This window comes from Carettochelys insculpta, chromosome 3 (genome assembly GCF_033958435.1).
Source record: "Carettochelys insculpta isolate YL-2023 chromosome 3, ASM3395843v1, whole genome shotgun sequence".
Lineage (NCBI taxonomy): Eukaryota > Metazoa > Chordata > Testudines > Carettochelyidae > Carettochelys > Carettochelys insculpta.
The window spans coordinates 31550188-31565562 of NC_134139.1; the positions used below are offsets into that span (position 1 = coordinate 31550188).

The following is a 15375-nucleotide window of genomic DNA, read 5'->3' on the forward strand; positions in this document are numbered from 1 at the left end:
TACAAAACCCCCAGAATGCAACAGAGCTAAAGCATTGTGGGATAGATACCCACAATGCACTGCTCACAGTCAAACTTGAACAAGGCAATGTAGCTGCGGTAAGTCGACACGGAGAAATGGTAAGTCAACTTTCCAGAACATTTGTGGATAATTAACTTTGAGTTTATAAGATTGAGATTAAAAAGTCAAATTTATTAAAAATTGATTTCATAGTGTAGACATTGCTTAAGTTGTTTGGAGTAGGGACCCTATTTTTAATATTTATATGGTACTTAGCACAATGGGGCTTCTGTACTGGTATAAGCCTTCAGACTTTTTATTAAATAGCTATAAACCAGAAATATTACCTTACCATTTGCTGGATCCTATGAAAGCTCTTCCCATGAAAACTAAAAGCTTGTTCAAACAGAACTTTATCTTCAACTGTCCACTCATCAGGGAAAGGAGTGAAATTAGGGAGATCAGCAAGGGACTTCTCAATATTATGTTTATGCCAGAACAACATGCCAAGTGCCTTTGGAAAAAAAAAATCTGTTTTTTATTTTAGCTTATTTGCATCAAAGCTCCTAAGAAACCTATGTTAAATATGACTAAGTATCTAACATAAGAACCACCACTCTTCAAAGGAGTTCACATTTAAGCATCTCTTTTATTGTGCCTATGTAATATCACTTATAAGATTCTCTCCACAGATATTTTGCATTTCATCCATGCTGCAATACCTGGACCAAATCAGTCAGTCGGACAGCATCAACTCTATATTAGCATAAAACAATGGGAAGCTCAAAATCTGACAACCTTACTCCCTCTATGAAGAGATATATCCTATGCAGTTGTTTACAGATACTCATGGGCCAAACTTCATGCACACTCAAATAAGAAGATTTCTGCCGTTCAATGACGAGAAAGCCACCAAGCACTCTACTCTCACCTGCTACATGTGCACATGCAGTTTAAAAAAATATTCATTAGGGAAATAAGGCATCTGCAGTTTTAAAAGGCTGACCATGAGCAAATAAACATGAATTTGAAATTCTGGATACATCTTCAATGTCCTTTTTAACAATCCCCCACCAGTCTCAAATAAAAGAAACTGTATAACTTGCACGGGCACTTCCATTGTCCATGAGTGCGTATGAAGCACCATAAAACAGAATTTTAAATACATCTCTTTATTGGGTGTAAATAGCATGCAATTTCTTTGTGTTTTCTGATAAAGACTCTAGAACTGACGACTTTCCTCTCTCAAAGAACCCCCACAACCTTCACAGAATTTACAAGTCTTGTTCAGGACTTTGGAAATACTCCATCAGAACTAAATCAGTTCAGCACAAGTGCATATGTGATCAATAGCAAGCTGAGTGACTTGATTTAACAGCTCTACCAGTTTCCCATTTCACAGTAAGCACAAAGCTACCATTCCTTTGAGCATGCAGACTGACTTATTTAAAAGACACAATAAACCCTCGAGTTATGCAGGGATTGCGTTTCTGCAAAGCCCATGTAACTCAAATTTTCATGTAAGTTGAGGAGAGATGGGAACACAGCCCAGTTCCCAGATCACCTGGGCTTGCAGGAGCCGGGAAACTGTCCATCCCACCAGGGAGGAACCAGGGAGCAGCCTAGTTTCTGTCTCCCTGCCGCTTGCAGGACCCAGGAAAATGACTGCTGGTCATTTTCCCAGGTCCTGCAAGCAGCAGGGAGCTGGGAACCAGGGAGCAGCCTGGCTCCCAGCTCCCCTTTGCTTGCAGAGAGGGAAAACTGAGCAGGGCAGCAGCCTTGGTCCGTTTTCTGGTTTCAACCAGTGGAGGGGAGCCTGGAACCTGGCTCCCAGCTCCACTCCTCTGAACCAGGAAACTAACCAGGGCTGCTGCCCTGCTCATTTTCCTGGTTCTGCAAATGGAGGGGAGCCAGGCTGCCACCTGGTTCCTAGCTCCCCACCATTTCAGGGATCGGGAAACCGCTCCTGTCAGGGGCGGTAGTTGTGTTAATCTGAGACATGCACAATCTCAAGGGTTTACTATACAGTGTTCTTAAAGAGCAATGCAAAACACAGTAGAAGCTAAAATTTTTTTAAAAACATTCTGAAGACCATAACATTATCTGCCTCTCCTTCCAGCAGTACAGACCTCAACAGCCAAGTATTCCAAGGATTTCTGATTACCAAGGTTTCAGTATTATTTGTGCTACTCTTCCTCCAAAAGAGGGTTATGAAACAGGATGCTTTACTAGTACATCAGTAAGTAAACATGTTTTTCCCCCCCCCCCAATACCTTTACTTTTAGTATATTCATTCATTTGGTAATGTTTAATATACAAACGTGCTATAGCGCAGTTGAAGTGTGAACTACTAATGTTTATGTATACTATTTTTCATGGGGTAGTGGTTAAACAAACAGCAAAACTAAGTAGTTACAGAACTTTAACTACAACCTCCAAACACTGCAGGTACGTCTACACTACATTCCTCTTTCAAAAGAGGAATGCAAATGACGGAAATCAGAAATGCAAATGAAGGGCTGATTTACATATCACACTTCAGTTGTGTACAGTAAACCCTCAAGTTACACAGGCAGCTAGACAGGCTAAAAGCCTTCTCCCTGCCTTCCTACAGGAGTACCCTGGTGCAATGGTCAGTTTCCTGGATCCTGCAGGTGGCAAGGAGCTGGGAACCAAGGGGCATCCTGGCTCCCAGCTCCCCTCCCCTTGCAGAGCTGGAAAACTGACCAGGGCAGCAGCCCTAGTTAGTTTCCTGGCTCCAAGGAGTGGAGGGGAGCCAGGAAGGCAGACAGAGAGACACAGAGCAGCTTCATGCTGTGCTTAACTTGCGTTAAAGCGAGTTACACACAACTTGAAACTGTGTATTTTGAAAAAAGGAAAAAAAGCAGACCAGGTTCTTTCAAAAATAAACCCCATTTTCAAAAGAACACTTATTCTTGGGTTTTTTTTGTTTGTTTTTAAAAAGAATGAAGGTTCTTTCAAAATTGGGGTTTATTTTTGAAAGAAACCCACCAACACTGTTTTTTCTTTTTGAAAGAATCTCTTCCGAAAAGAAATTATGCAAATGAAGCATAAAATATGTAAATCAGCCCTTCATTTGCATTTCCCGTTTCCGTCACTTGCCCTCCTCTTTCGAAAGAGGTATGTAGTGTAGACGTGGCTTGCAAGTTTTGGAACTTTGATAGTGTTTTTCCTGCTTTGAAACATGCCAGCTGAATTATTTTTGTATGACCCCACAGGCTGAAATGCTCTGGAACTGCAAAATGGAGAGTGCTGAATCAACATGAACATTTAAAATATTTAAGTTCAAAATGCAATAGCCCATACCAAAAATTGCTTGCCCAAGAACACACAAAAAAAAACCAGGTTACATAAACACACAGTTACATGACATACACAGTGTACTGAAACATACCAAATATTTCAAAACTGTGTATTATAAACTGAGCATGTCATGAAAATAAAGAGCTCAATCTTTTGCAGACAGTCCACACCACAACAGTATGCAGATCCATAAAACTGCAGTTTGCTGCTGCACCTGAAGAGAAATAGCATTAGTTTATGGAAGCCATATGAAAAAAAAAAGTGAGTTGTGTGCTATACAGCAAACATCACCTTTAAAAAAAAAAAAAATACCCACCACACAACACAGTCACATCTTACCTGTTCCACATTGTATCCATGTTTTTCCTTTGCTATTGCAATATATTCATCTACTGCAAGAAAGCAATAACAGAATTAATTTCTCCAAAAGTGTTAGTTCTGCTGTAAGACTTCCAAAAGTTTGAACATTTGCTACTTTTTACAACCTGCTTGTTTTCACAGGGTTTGATTCTACAAAAAATTATGCACGTGCTTTACTTTGCACACTGCAAGCACTTCCATGGAAGTCAGTGAAGTTTCCTGAAGTGCGTAAAATTGAAGCATTTCAAGAACTATTTTCCTATATACAGTACCTGTAATATAGGCCCTACAGTTAAACTGTACATAATGGTATCCAACATATTTATATCAATTTTAAATATTTAGTCAATTGCCACAGAGTTGTTGATCAAGTGATCTTGCATATCTCACACTGCTGGGGGACTTTCAAAGAGAGGAAAAGGTTTCAGAGTGAAGAATTGGGAGATACTGGCTACGTCTACACTTAGTATTCTTGGATCTGGGTATTAGCATGGCCATTTTGAAGTTTTTACTAATGAGGCGATGAATATGCATTTCAACACCTCATCAGCATACCGGCAGCCACGACACTTCAGAAGTGCCACATTTCGCTGCCGCATGTGTCGCCTACACCAGAGTCCCTTCCTAGGAATAAGGGGATTTCAATGTTAGTGGGGTCCTTTCGAAAGGGACCCTGGTGTAGACGAGCCACGCAGCAGCAAAATGCAACACTTTTGAAGTGCTGCGGCCGCCAACATGCATTTCAACGCCTCATTAGTATTCTTCAATCTGGCCAAATTTTTACTAAGTGTAGACGGCCACTATGTTAAAGAAAACTTTGGTAAACTTTAAAAAAAAGTCAAAAGAGAGAGAAACCCAGCAGCAGCCATATAATCTCACAGGTCTTGAGTTTATTTCTCCATTTTCCTTGATTTATTAGCATTATTTGTACCCACCCAGTGGAGTCAATTGTCTGTAGAAGTCCAACCATTACTTTTCCAAGAGTAAATTTGTTATACTCTGGTTATGCCTAGCCAAACTGCTTGGACCAAGCATGTATAACAACCTTAAATAGTCTTCATTATTAATTAACCCAACCACACAACAGAAGAATAAAAGGGACATTCCTTGTATTAAAAAGATAAATTCAGAGATTTGGAAAGGATATAAATCACCAAGCTCTTGGGCATATCTCCATCTGCTACTAGGAGAAAACTCTGGGGTAGAGGTTCTCATAACTGCCTACTACACGGTTTCTTACTCTGAAGCATACACAGTAAACCTACGAATGCATGATTTCAAGTTGTGCTTAACATGCATTAATGCAAGTTAAGTGGATCTCAAAATCTCACCTCCCCTGGCCCTGGTTCAAACCCCCACTCCCAGCTATAATCACCCCCTACACCCGGCTCCAGCTCAACCCCCAAGGCCTCAGTTCATGACCCAAACACAGCTCCAGCTCACCACCCCCACGCATGGCTCCAGTTCAGCCCTCCCCCACCCCGCCCCGGTTCAAACACCAATCCCCCCCCCCAGCTCCAGCTTAACCACCTCAGCCCCAGTTCAACCCCCCCACAGCCCAGTTCACCACCCAAGAACAGCTCCAGCTCAACCCCCCATGCCCTGGTTCAATAGCCATCCCCCTCCATGCACGGCTCCAGCTCGCCTCCACTCCCTGCAGCCCTAACCCACCCCAGGCTGAACCCCCTGCCCCCCTCACATGGTCCCAACCCACCAGCAGGTTTAATCCTCCCCAACTACCCCACCCGCACCCCAGGACTTACCTCTCAAAAGGAGCTCCAGGTGCTCCTGCTGCTTCCCCAGCGGCAGAACGTGTGTTCCATCAGGGAAGAAGCTGCCCCCTGACTTATGAGAGGGTAGGTGGGAATGGAACCCTCGTGCAAATAGAGGGACCACTGTACAGCTAGAGGCAGGATACTGGGCAAGACTGCCATTGATCCTATAAGATGGTTCCTACATTTGATTATCTGCTTTGGTGATATGGCATGCTAAGGAGTACTTTGCCAATAAGAGGGCCACAGGTACCTATTATCATCTTTCCCCTGTACTGGGCCCCTACTTCATTTCACCCAGTAACTCATCCATGAACACTGCCATAGCAATACCTTTTCTCCTGGCCGGGTACAATGGAAAAAAAAGTCTCAAAATGGCATCTTTTGCTCCACTATGAATATACGTTAGAGAATTATGATAATAGGAACATTTCAAGAAGTTTAAAAACTTAACTAGGCATCAAAGCCTTCTTCCCAAAAAGATTAAATGTGGAATGTTTTCTCTTTCCCCAAACCCACTGAATGAGAAATACGTGGGAGAGGAGACATCAGCTGTATCGTTTCATACAGTGTAATTTATACAACATTCCCACACTGAAAGACGATTTATGTTCTAAAAAAATTAGAAATGGACTGTTCAATATCAGAAGCAATTACTCTGCTCTAGCTAAGAGTACAAATTTCCTTAGGAAAAGAGAACTTACACTTGGCATCTGGAATACTATGGTACGGAGACCACACAAGCATCCCTCCATTGTCTTTATCAGTGTATTTTGTAGCACCTGTAAGAAAGACTGTCTTTAGTGCTTCTTAATATGACCTAAATAACAGTGTATTCACAGTTATTGTCTTGCACATATAAGAGGAATAGAGCCACTGAAGCAAACAAGCTGCCATTCACATCTGGATATTACATTATGCCAATTAACCGAATTTGACACAAGCTATTTGCCAGGGTGGGACTGCATGCATAGTTCAGGGTTCACAATGCTTGGCTGGTTACTTCGCTAGTTGGAGGCAGTAATAAGTGCATTTGTTTCCTTGACACTGACAACATATCCACAGTCTGATGACCACATATTGACTGGGCTCCTTTAAAAGGGACTAAAATACTTGCTGAATGTAGCTGCTGGATGATGCTTGCCACTTAGAGCAAAAGAGCTACACTGACTACTGTATTCGTACACAGAACAAACAACCCCATACATAATATAAGCCTTGATAATTGTCTCTGCTTCTAAGTTTCTGCCCAGCAGTTAGAATACATGCTCACCTGCTTTACAGAGAGTCATTTTCCCTCAGGTTGTGTCTACACTTCCATTCCTCTTTCAAAAGGGGTACGCAAATGAGGTAAATAAAAAATGGACGAGGTACAAATCTGTCTGACACCTCATTTGGATATGCTTATTTCAAAATAGCTTATTTTGAAGAAGAAAACCAGAGTAAACACTGTTCTTTCAAAAGTAAACCACATCTTCAAAAGAATCCTTCTTCCCATTAAAAAAGGAAAGGATTCTTTCAAAGATGGGGTTTACTTTCAAAAGAGCAGTGTCTACATTGGTCTTCTTTCAAAAGAAGTTATTTTGAAATATGAATATGCAAATGAGGCATCAGATATGCAAATTTGTGTCATTTGCATTTTACTTTACCTCATTTACATACCCCTTTCGAAAAAGGGATGCAAGTGTGCAGACAGCCTCAAGGAGCAGTCTTCCTGAGGAAATCCAGACCCCTCCCCATCTCTCCTTCCTACCTACTGAACTATTTAAATTAGTAAATTAGTATTAGTAAATTGGTTCCTCCTCAGACCCTACAGATTCCTTCCTTTTTTCTAGCTAGTAGGCAAATGGTAATTTTACAGGAAAGATGAACATAGTATTTTCTGGATGTGAACTATACTTAGTATTCTTCATTTAGATTAGTAGCATTTGTATTTGGTACTGTCTTTAGCGACTTTACATCAACGTTATATCAAAACTTAATAAGCAAATGTTTCATTTTAAATACAACTAACATTCATTGTTTAAAAAGTCAGTTCCTTACAACCACTTTCTACTCAAACTATAATTCAGAAACGTGCATCTGTCTGTCCATGGCTGTTTGTTCAAGAACTCCTCCTAAATGATAAGAGCTAGGACCAACAAATTTGATGCACAGCTTCCTCTTACCATAACTTAAGGAAGGTCAGGACTTGGTTGTGCCAGGATCAGAGGATGTGCTTGGAATCAGATTGTTTCTCATTAAATGGAAAGGAGTCTGAAAGCATGGACAGTTATGTTCCTTTATGACCACAGGGGGCAGTAAGCACAGGGGACAGTTATACTGTAGCACAGAGTGACAATGTGGGGAAGGGAAGGGGGAGTGTCCTATCAGTAAGAGTGACAAGCTAGGGCCAGGGTGCCACAAAATGCAGGCCACTGGCCATGAGTAAGTGGCCCCCTGTCCCAAAGCCTCAGCCCAAACTCCTCCTCCTCCCCTTCGCCCCAGTGCCAGTCCTGGGGAATGGAAGGGGATACTACTGCCCAGTGCCCAACCTACTCCCAGAAAGAAACCTCCAACCAGGACTAGACAGCACAACCTCAGCTGCCAGGGCAACTCCCATGAGGGAACACCACCAGTAAGGCAGCACAGCCCAGGTCAGCCCAGGAAAAAGCCACTGGTCAGGGCCAACCAACGTAACCCTCAACACCATGGCCTTATAGTTTTTCCCCCCCTACCCACCCGCCTAAACAGCTGCCAGTAGGGTAGCGCAGCCCCAGACACCTAGGGAGGAGCTGCCATCTGGGACTCAACAGCGCAGGACACGCTGCTGTGGCTTCCCTGGACTCCAGCTGCTGGCTGGGCCCCAGCTGGTCTCACAGGGCTCAAGCAATGCCAGATACATCTGCTAGTTGTTTATAAGAAAGAATGGCATTTTGAGTTAATATGAATACAAGTAACGTCACATTTAGGCTGTGTCTACACTAGCCCCAGAACTTTGAAAGGAGCACGATAATGAACCTAATTGAAATATGCTAATGAATATGCAGTGCCTCATTAATTAGTTGCAACCGCAGCACTTTGAAAGTGCTGTTTTTGATTGCGTGTGGCTAGTCTACACGGGGTCCTTTTTGAAAGGACCCCACTCACTTTGAAATCCCCTTATTCCTATAACCAAATAGGAATAAAGGGGATTTTGAAGTGTGCAGGGTCCTTTCAAAAAGCATCCCATCTAGATGACCTGCACGTGATGGAAAGCAGCACTTCCAAAGCGCTGTGGCCGCCATTATGCTATGAGGCACTGCATATTCATGGCAGTGCCTCATTAGCATTTTTCAGTTAGGATTATTATCATGCCCCTTTCGAAGTTCTGGCGCTAGTGTACACATAGCCTTAGTTTTACAAATATATTAAAGCTATTTCCTTCACCTACAGCACATGTCAAACATTTAATCTGAGCCAACAATAGTAACTGATCTCTTGTATTCAAGGTAATTAAGTACATTGAAACGAGAGGACTACCAGAATACGTGCTTGTGAAATGCTTACGTTTAAAATTGACCATAAAATATATATATCAATTTATGACCAGAACACCGACAGCTATTACACAAGTTTAGACGAAGATTCAAACCTTGAAGTTATCACAGAACTACAGAAACGTAGGGATGAAAAAACACTTGAGAAGTCATCCAGTTCAGCTTCTCCATACTGAAAAAGGGCCAAGTAAGCCTAAACCACCTTTAACAAACAAGTACCTGTCCAAACATGGGGTTCTTCTGCGCACACCCATAAAAGCTCCAAAACTCAATGGAACAAGTTTAGGTTGTAAGCCTTGATGAATTCACAAAAAAAAAAAAAAAAAGCAGAAGTCTATCAAATTCAGCAGAAAAAACTAATAGATTTGGTACCTCCTTTTCCCCTCCTCTTGCAAATACCCTCAAAACCTTCCTCTGCTGCCCACCTCCTTTCTTTTCTTCATCAAAAGTATATTCAAACTGATTCATACATCACATTTTCCATCACAGCAGTTTCTTTATTCTGTCCTCCTGGAGGAACCCAAGATTTAGAAAAGAAACCTGATTCATGATATTGACACTGCTATGGTGTCAGGGAGGTACCAGTAAAAAACAGGGGCATGGTTGATATGGGATTGCGGGCATGGAAGACAAGGAAAAAGGCTTCTGTTTTAGCAGAAGTAGAAAACAGAATGAGTAGTTCCAGTGATAAACTAACAGAAGATAACAAAAATCTGGTTCTGTTGGGCAGAAGAAAATTAAAAATAGATTGTTTACTGGTAATCAGCCGATTTCAGAATTTAGGCCAGTTACTTTATCAAATACTTCTCCCATATAATACATTTCTCTTATTCCTATTAAACATCTAAAACGATACAAGAATGTCTCTTTCAGTGACAACTACACTATGTCTCTCCACTGTTCCATTTAAAGATAACATACATGTAGTTTTCTTCAATCATACAATACTATTTCAACATTAAGGACAAACATTTAAAAAAAAAAGTTGACACAGTAATCTCTCATGCTATTCTGCTCTCAACCAGAATCTCCTTTTCATGTTCTATAGTCACATGACAGCATCAATACTAACCCTGAATATTATGACTAAGATTTAATGGAGTCCACCCAAGCAGAACACTTAACATCTAGTTTACCATTGCTGGAGTGTCACAACTTTAACATATTTTGTCATTTAATACAGCTATCTGCAACAATATATTTTTTAAAAAATTGATCAAATAAAGCTCAGGATTCACTACTCATACATGTTTTCAAAATCCATTTGTTTTGTGGCACTGTGTACAACTATCAGAGGGCAAAGTTGGGCCTTAGGCTTTATATGCAATTTTAATCAGCCACTGATTTTTCCCCTCACTGCTTTAACAGAATGAGATTTTAAAAATCAATTTGATGGCTACCTGCTTAAAAAATCTAATGGAGAGCACTCAATTAGAACATTTAATTAATACATTAATGTACTCTTCATAAGAGATACCTTAATGCCAAGACCAAACACAACAGAAGAGACATTCAGCTTTAAAGCAGCAGCGTTAAATACATTTATATATTTAAATATAATATACGCATCATAAAACATAAATTGTCATATTTGCTATACACAAAAATGTTTGTTTTCTTTAAAAAAAAAAAAAACAGGACTCACTCCACAGCATGCACATCTTTTTTCCAGAATGACGTCTGGCTGTCAAATTAATGATGCCATAACCCCATATCAAAAGGAGAACAGTTGTTCAGGTAGATTTATAGGGCCACAACTCTTTCGGTAACACACAGCCTACTGAGGTTCACACTTATTCTCACAATTCATGGGAGCAGTCATTCCAAGTTCAATATTAAATTTTGTAGTACTAGTATCAAGACAAGACAGGAGATAGTTTAGCAAGATTTCCATTACTAGATCAGAAATAAAAGAATTACGGTTCTTTTAATTACAAAGATTTTCTGTAAGTTGATATAAATTTTTAAGTCCCTCTGTCCAGAATTTTTGCCTGGGAGGCAGAAGTATGCATAAGCCTAAAAAAACATTCCTTTATTTTTGATTATAAACACATTTAATATAGTATTTAGGGTTCCCCCCCACACTAACCAACAGCAGAGACCACTTCTACAATGTCTCCCATGCACTTATAAGAGTCCCAAATGCATACAACTCAGTTTTATGCTAGTAGTTTCAAATCTACTGCATGTACGCATAATACATACACAGTTTACAAGCATTTTAGTTGCAGAATTTTGTTGTCCTGTGAAAACTGAAACATGTTCTCTTCACTGCCCTGTTAAAGTATTAAAATAGTTGCTAAAGGTTTTGCTACTGTAGGTGATCTGTTGCCTGAACAAAACTAAACCTCATACTGGGGTGATCATTTTTGTCAGTTAAAACCAACATGTTTAGATTTACTGATGTAAAACTAACAAGCTCTAACGATAACATTTGTTAACACAAACAGAAACCTCAGGTATGAAACATGGTACTAGTTTCCAGAGAAAACCTTTTTACATGCCCCAAAATCCTAATGGATGTACCCCGCTCCTAAGACAAAATCATTTTCAAAACTGCTTCCAGACCCAAGAACCAGGCTAAGGGCAACTAGTTCCCAACGACAGAAGCTCCAACTTGGGAGGTACCATGGGAGGAGCTCTGGCCCAATCCTCTTCCCGGCAGGAATCATCTGACACCAATGGAGCCTGTTTGGAGAACAGGAAAGTAGACAGGCTTCACTGTGACCACCACAGCAGGACTGACAGATGCGCTTAACACATTATTATTATTATAAATGCACATAAAATAGGTGTCTGATATTTAGCTCATTAACACATAATGTCAAACTCTGTCTGTCTAGCCAATATCCCTTTTTTCCTGCACCTACTGTGTGGGCAAGCAAAGCTATCCAGTCTGCAAGATTAGAGGTCTTGAGACTACCCCACCTTACACAAAAAGGCACTTGAAAACCAGCCAAACAAGTCTATATTTTATAAGTACCAGAATAACCAGGTATCCACTGTTGTTCCCAAGATGCAAGCCTTCCCAACTCAGTCCAATAGATACCATATTAAGAGCATTATAAAACAAATATTTTTCCCCAGTCCCCCCTATAACCTGCACCTATCATTTAGCACAGGTGGGAGAAGAAGAGGCACTGATGCTTTGTCTGTAGCCCTACCAGTCCTGGTAAATTAAGCACATTTTTTCCCTTTCCAATGTCTTCCCCCTTAGTTCACACAGAGCAGATAATGCCCCTGCAATGCTCCTGCAACTGACACAAAATAGCAAACACAAAGCCTAAATAAAAAAAAAAATCCACCTTAACCTTTGCAAATTCGATGTGTCCACACAGTATTCAAGTGAAACGCACAAAGGAACACCTCGCTATTATAAACCATAATGTTAACCCCCATTTTCAAAATAGCAGCAACAAGATGTCAGGTTATAGTACAAAAGCTATTTACCAGGATCAAAGTCGGGGATGCGAGCTTGATATTCTGCTCCGACCCGCATTCCTACATCTGCAATGCAAGAGAAAAATACATTACTGGGATTTCCTCTTTAAAGAGCGGGAGGAAGGGAGAATGATAGTGAAATGAAAACAACTGTGATAATTCAATGAGCTAAACGGACTGGGCTCCATCCGAAGCTACCAACAATCTTACAAATTCAAAGGCTGCCTGCGACCCCACCTCCTCCACCAGGGATGCAAAACAGACCCCTCCCCCACCCTGCGGCTTAAAGTCTATTACTTAGTGAAGGTGGGAGTTATTTACGGGGCTTCGGGCGGACCGCCGCAGACGCTCCGCGCCACTGCACCGCCACCCCAGCCCCACATGTGTAGTTGCAGTGCAAGGCGCGCGCGCACGCGCTGCGCACACGCGAGCCATGGCAAGGCACCGCGCGCCCGCCCTGCACGCGAGCAAAGCGCCGAGATGCGCAGCCTCCCGCGGTGGCCGGCGCGGCGCCCCGCCCCCTCCCCGTGGCTCAGCCTCGCCCCGGCCCCACTAGGCCCGGCGGGGAGTCTGTAGCTCGCACCGTGCTCGTCGCCGCTGTCGCCGCCTCCGCTCTCCGGCTCCGAGTAGTGCCCGTTGGAGGGGCTGTTGCTCTTGGTGCCGTTGGGGGCCGCCCGGCTCTTGCCCCCCAAGAACTCAGCTCCCTTCTCCATCATGCCCGGCATGGCGGGGCGGGGAGCAGCGGCGGCGCTGCCTGATGGGGGGAAAGTTAAGACAGAGCCGCCATGTTGCCCCTCCCCGCCCCCCCGCCTCTCCAGCCGGCGCCTCCGCCCCCTCACGCTCCCCCCGCCTTGCTCGGCCCGGCCCCTACGCAGCCTAGGACCGGAGATCCCTCCGCCTCGGCCTGAACGGATCTATCCCGAGAAGCAGGGGCAGGGAACGGCGGAAGGATTATGTCTCGCGGGGGCGGACTGTGGCTAGGCCTGTCTGCTGCGTGCGTGCGATCTGCCGCTGGCCGGGCTGTGGGGACTACTTCGCCCCCGGCCGCGCCCGAGGCGCCGGGAGGGGTGGGAGTGCAATGCTCGAGTCGCGTCGCAGGGAGAGCGCGGCGGGAGGTGCACGCTCTGCCCGCCGTATGGGTGTGTTAGGAGGGGAGGGGAGGGGAGGGGAGCCCGGGCTCGGAGAGCTGCGCCCTGGGGAGTTCGCGGTGAGCTGGGACACCTGGTCCCTGGGGAAAAGGGAAGAGGTGAGTTATGATGTGCCAGGAGGGTGCTACAGGCGCGGAGTTTTTCATTTCCTCGGGGGCCAGTGGATCTCCGCCCTGCCCTGTCTCCTGCGAGCTCCATCCCCGCAGTGCTTACTTAGTGTCTGCTGCTGAACAGCTGATCTCCTGGAGGAAGGAGAAGGAACTTCCCAGCTCGTCCTTCTGATCGGCGCTGAGCTGCCACTATTGCTTTTTCTGTGGGTGCTTCATCCCTGGAGCTCCCCCATGGCACCTATGGGGACTGCTGTAGGCTGGGGGAGTTTGAAAGGAAAGTCGGCGAAGAAGGTCTCTGTACAAAGTAAGGTAGTGGGTCTGAGTTCCACCCAGCAGGGGAGAGTTGAGCATTACTGGAGTAGGTGACAGCTGAATAGGTGGTGAATTAAGCGAGGCCTAAGTGTGGAACCTGCATAGAACAGGAGGTTGGTCATGGCCTGCAGAGTTGCATTCAAGGTACACTGCCCCTTGATGACTTAGTGGGGCTTGAGATGACTTAGTGGGGGTTGATCCTGCTTGAAGCAGGGGGCTGGACTAGATGAGCTCCTGAGGTCCCTTCCAGCCCTATGATTCTGTGACCTAGACGTATGATTTTCAGCTCCAGATGACAGGGGGGTAAACTAGTGGGCTAAAAATACAAGTGCAGTAGCAGTGGTGAGAGGAGTTAGTGGCACTGAGTAGGATTCCAGCCAAGAAATTAGATGTGAACTCAGGCATCGAGCCTGTCCAGTAATGTGCTGCCACAGCTATACTTCTATTTTTTAGCCCACTCATTCACCAGAACTAGCACAGGTATGTTTCCTTGAGCTGGAAACTTCCTTTAGCTCAAAGTTCAGGCTAGCCAAGAGCTCTGCAGAGTGGAGGCAGATGAGCAGGGCAGAGGTGAAACGCAAGAGTTCTGCACAGCATCGTGGCCAGCACAGAGCTGTAACAGCTGATGGGTGCACAAAGTGTGACTGAGTAGAACTGGGATAAAGGAAGGGAAGGAGCAAGCAGGTAGCTAGTTGCACAAGTAAACATACTCTAGATAGGTGTTTCTCACAATGGGGTCCACAAAGGAATTCTAGGGCCTCCAGTGTCCTATTAATCAACTTCTCCCCCTCTCACCTCTTCTCCCTCAACTCCATGCCCCACCCCAAGTTAAGGAAGGCTCCCTAACTGCTCTAGTCTTGCCTCACTTCTATAAGTGGCACCAGGTCCCTGTGGCCATTAGGTGCATGAGCATCTCTAGGGATATCTCCTGCTGCCCCAGTGAAATGCCAGCTCCCATTGCCTGGGAACTATAAACAAAGGAAGCTGTGGCAGCAGCACCTGCGGGTGTAAGGGCGCTGCATGGAGCCTCTCTGGCTGTCCATATGCCTGAGGGCCACAGGAACCTGGGAGCCATGGTAAATGCCACCAGGATCTTACACCCCTCCCAACACCTTAACCCTCTACCCTAGCCCCTTCCTGCACCCCAAACCCCTTGTCCCTGGTCACACCCCAGGGCCCATACTGAACCTGGTGAAAATTAGGGTGGGAGAAAGTAAGTGATGTAAAAGGGAATGGAGTAAGAAAGGGGGGTGGGGTCTGCAAAAAATTGATAAAAATGGGGGGCCTTAGGTTGCTAAAGCTTGACAACCACTGGTTTAGATGCCTGTTAAAACTCCACATCTAGGGTATGGAGTTAGGCAGAGCCTGATGCCAGAGCACTTGCCCAAAA

At 44.0% G+C, this 15375-nt stretch overlaps 1 protein-coding gene across 6 annotated transcripts in view; it reads right to left on the reverse strand.

Annotated features, from left to right (window-relative positions):
• RCOR3 (REST corepressor 3) overlaps nucleotides 1-13233 on the reverse strand; it is a 35852-nt gene extending 22619 nt beyond the window's left edge. For 5 of the 6 annotated variants that reach the window (XM_074989572.1, XM_074989568.1, XM_074989570.1 and 2 more), the window contains exons 1-5: nucleotides 12999-13233; nucleotides 12425-12481; nucleotides 6161-6238; nucleotides 3664-3716; nucleotides 353-514 (exon numbers count right to left, since the gene is read on the reverse strand). In XM_074989572.1, coding sequence (XP_074845673.1) covers nucleotides 353-514; nucleotides 3664-3716; nucleotides 6161-6238; nucleotides 12425-12481; nucleotides 12999-13140 — 492 coding nt within the window. In that variant the 5' untranslated portion in view covers nucleotides 13141-13233. Of the gene's footprint in view, nucleotides 1-352; nucleotides 515-3415; nucleotides 3542-3663; nucleotides 3717-6160; nucleotides 6239-12424; nucleotides 12482-12998 lie in introns of those variants that run through there. The other variant, XM_074989569.1, reaches the window with a different exon arrangement.
• Nucleotides 13234-15375: the final 2142 nt, after the last annotated feature.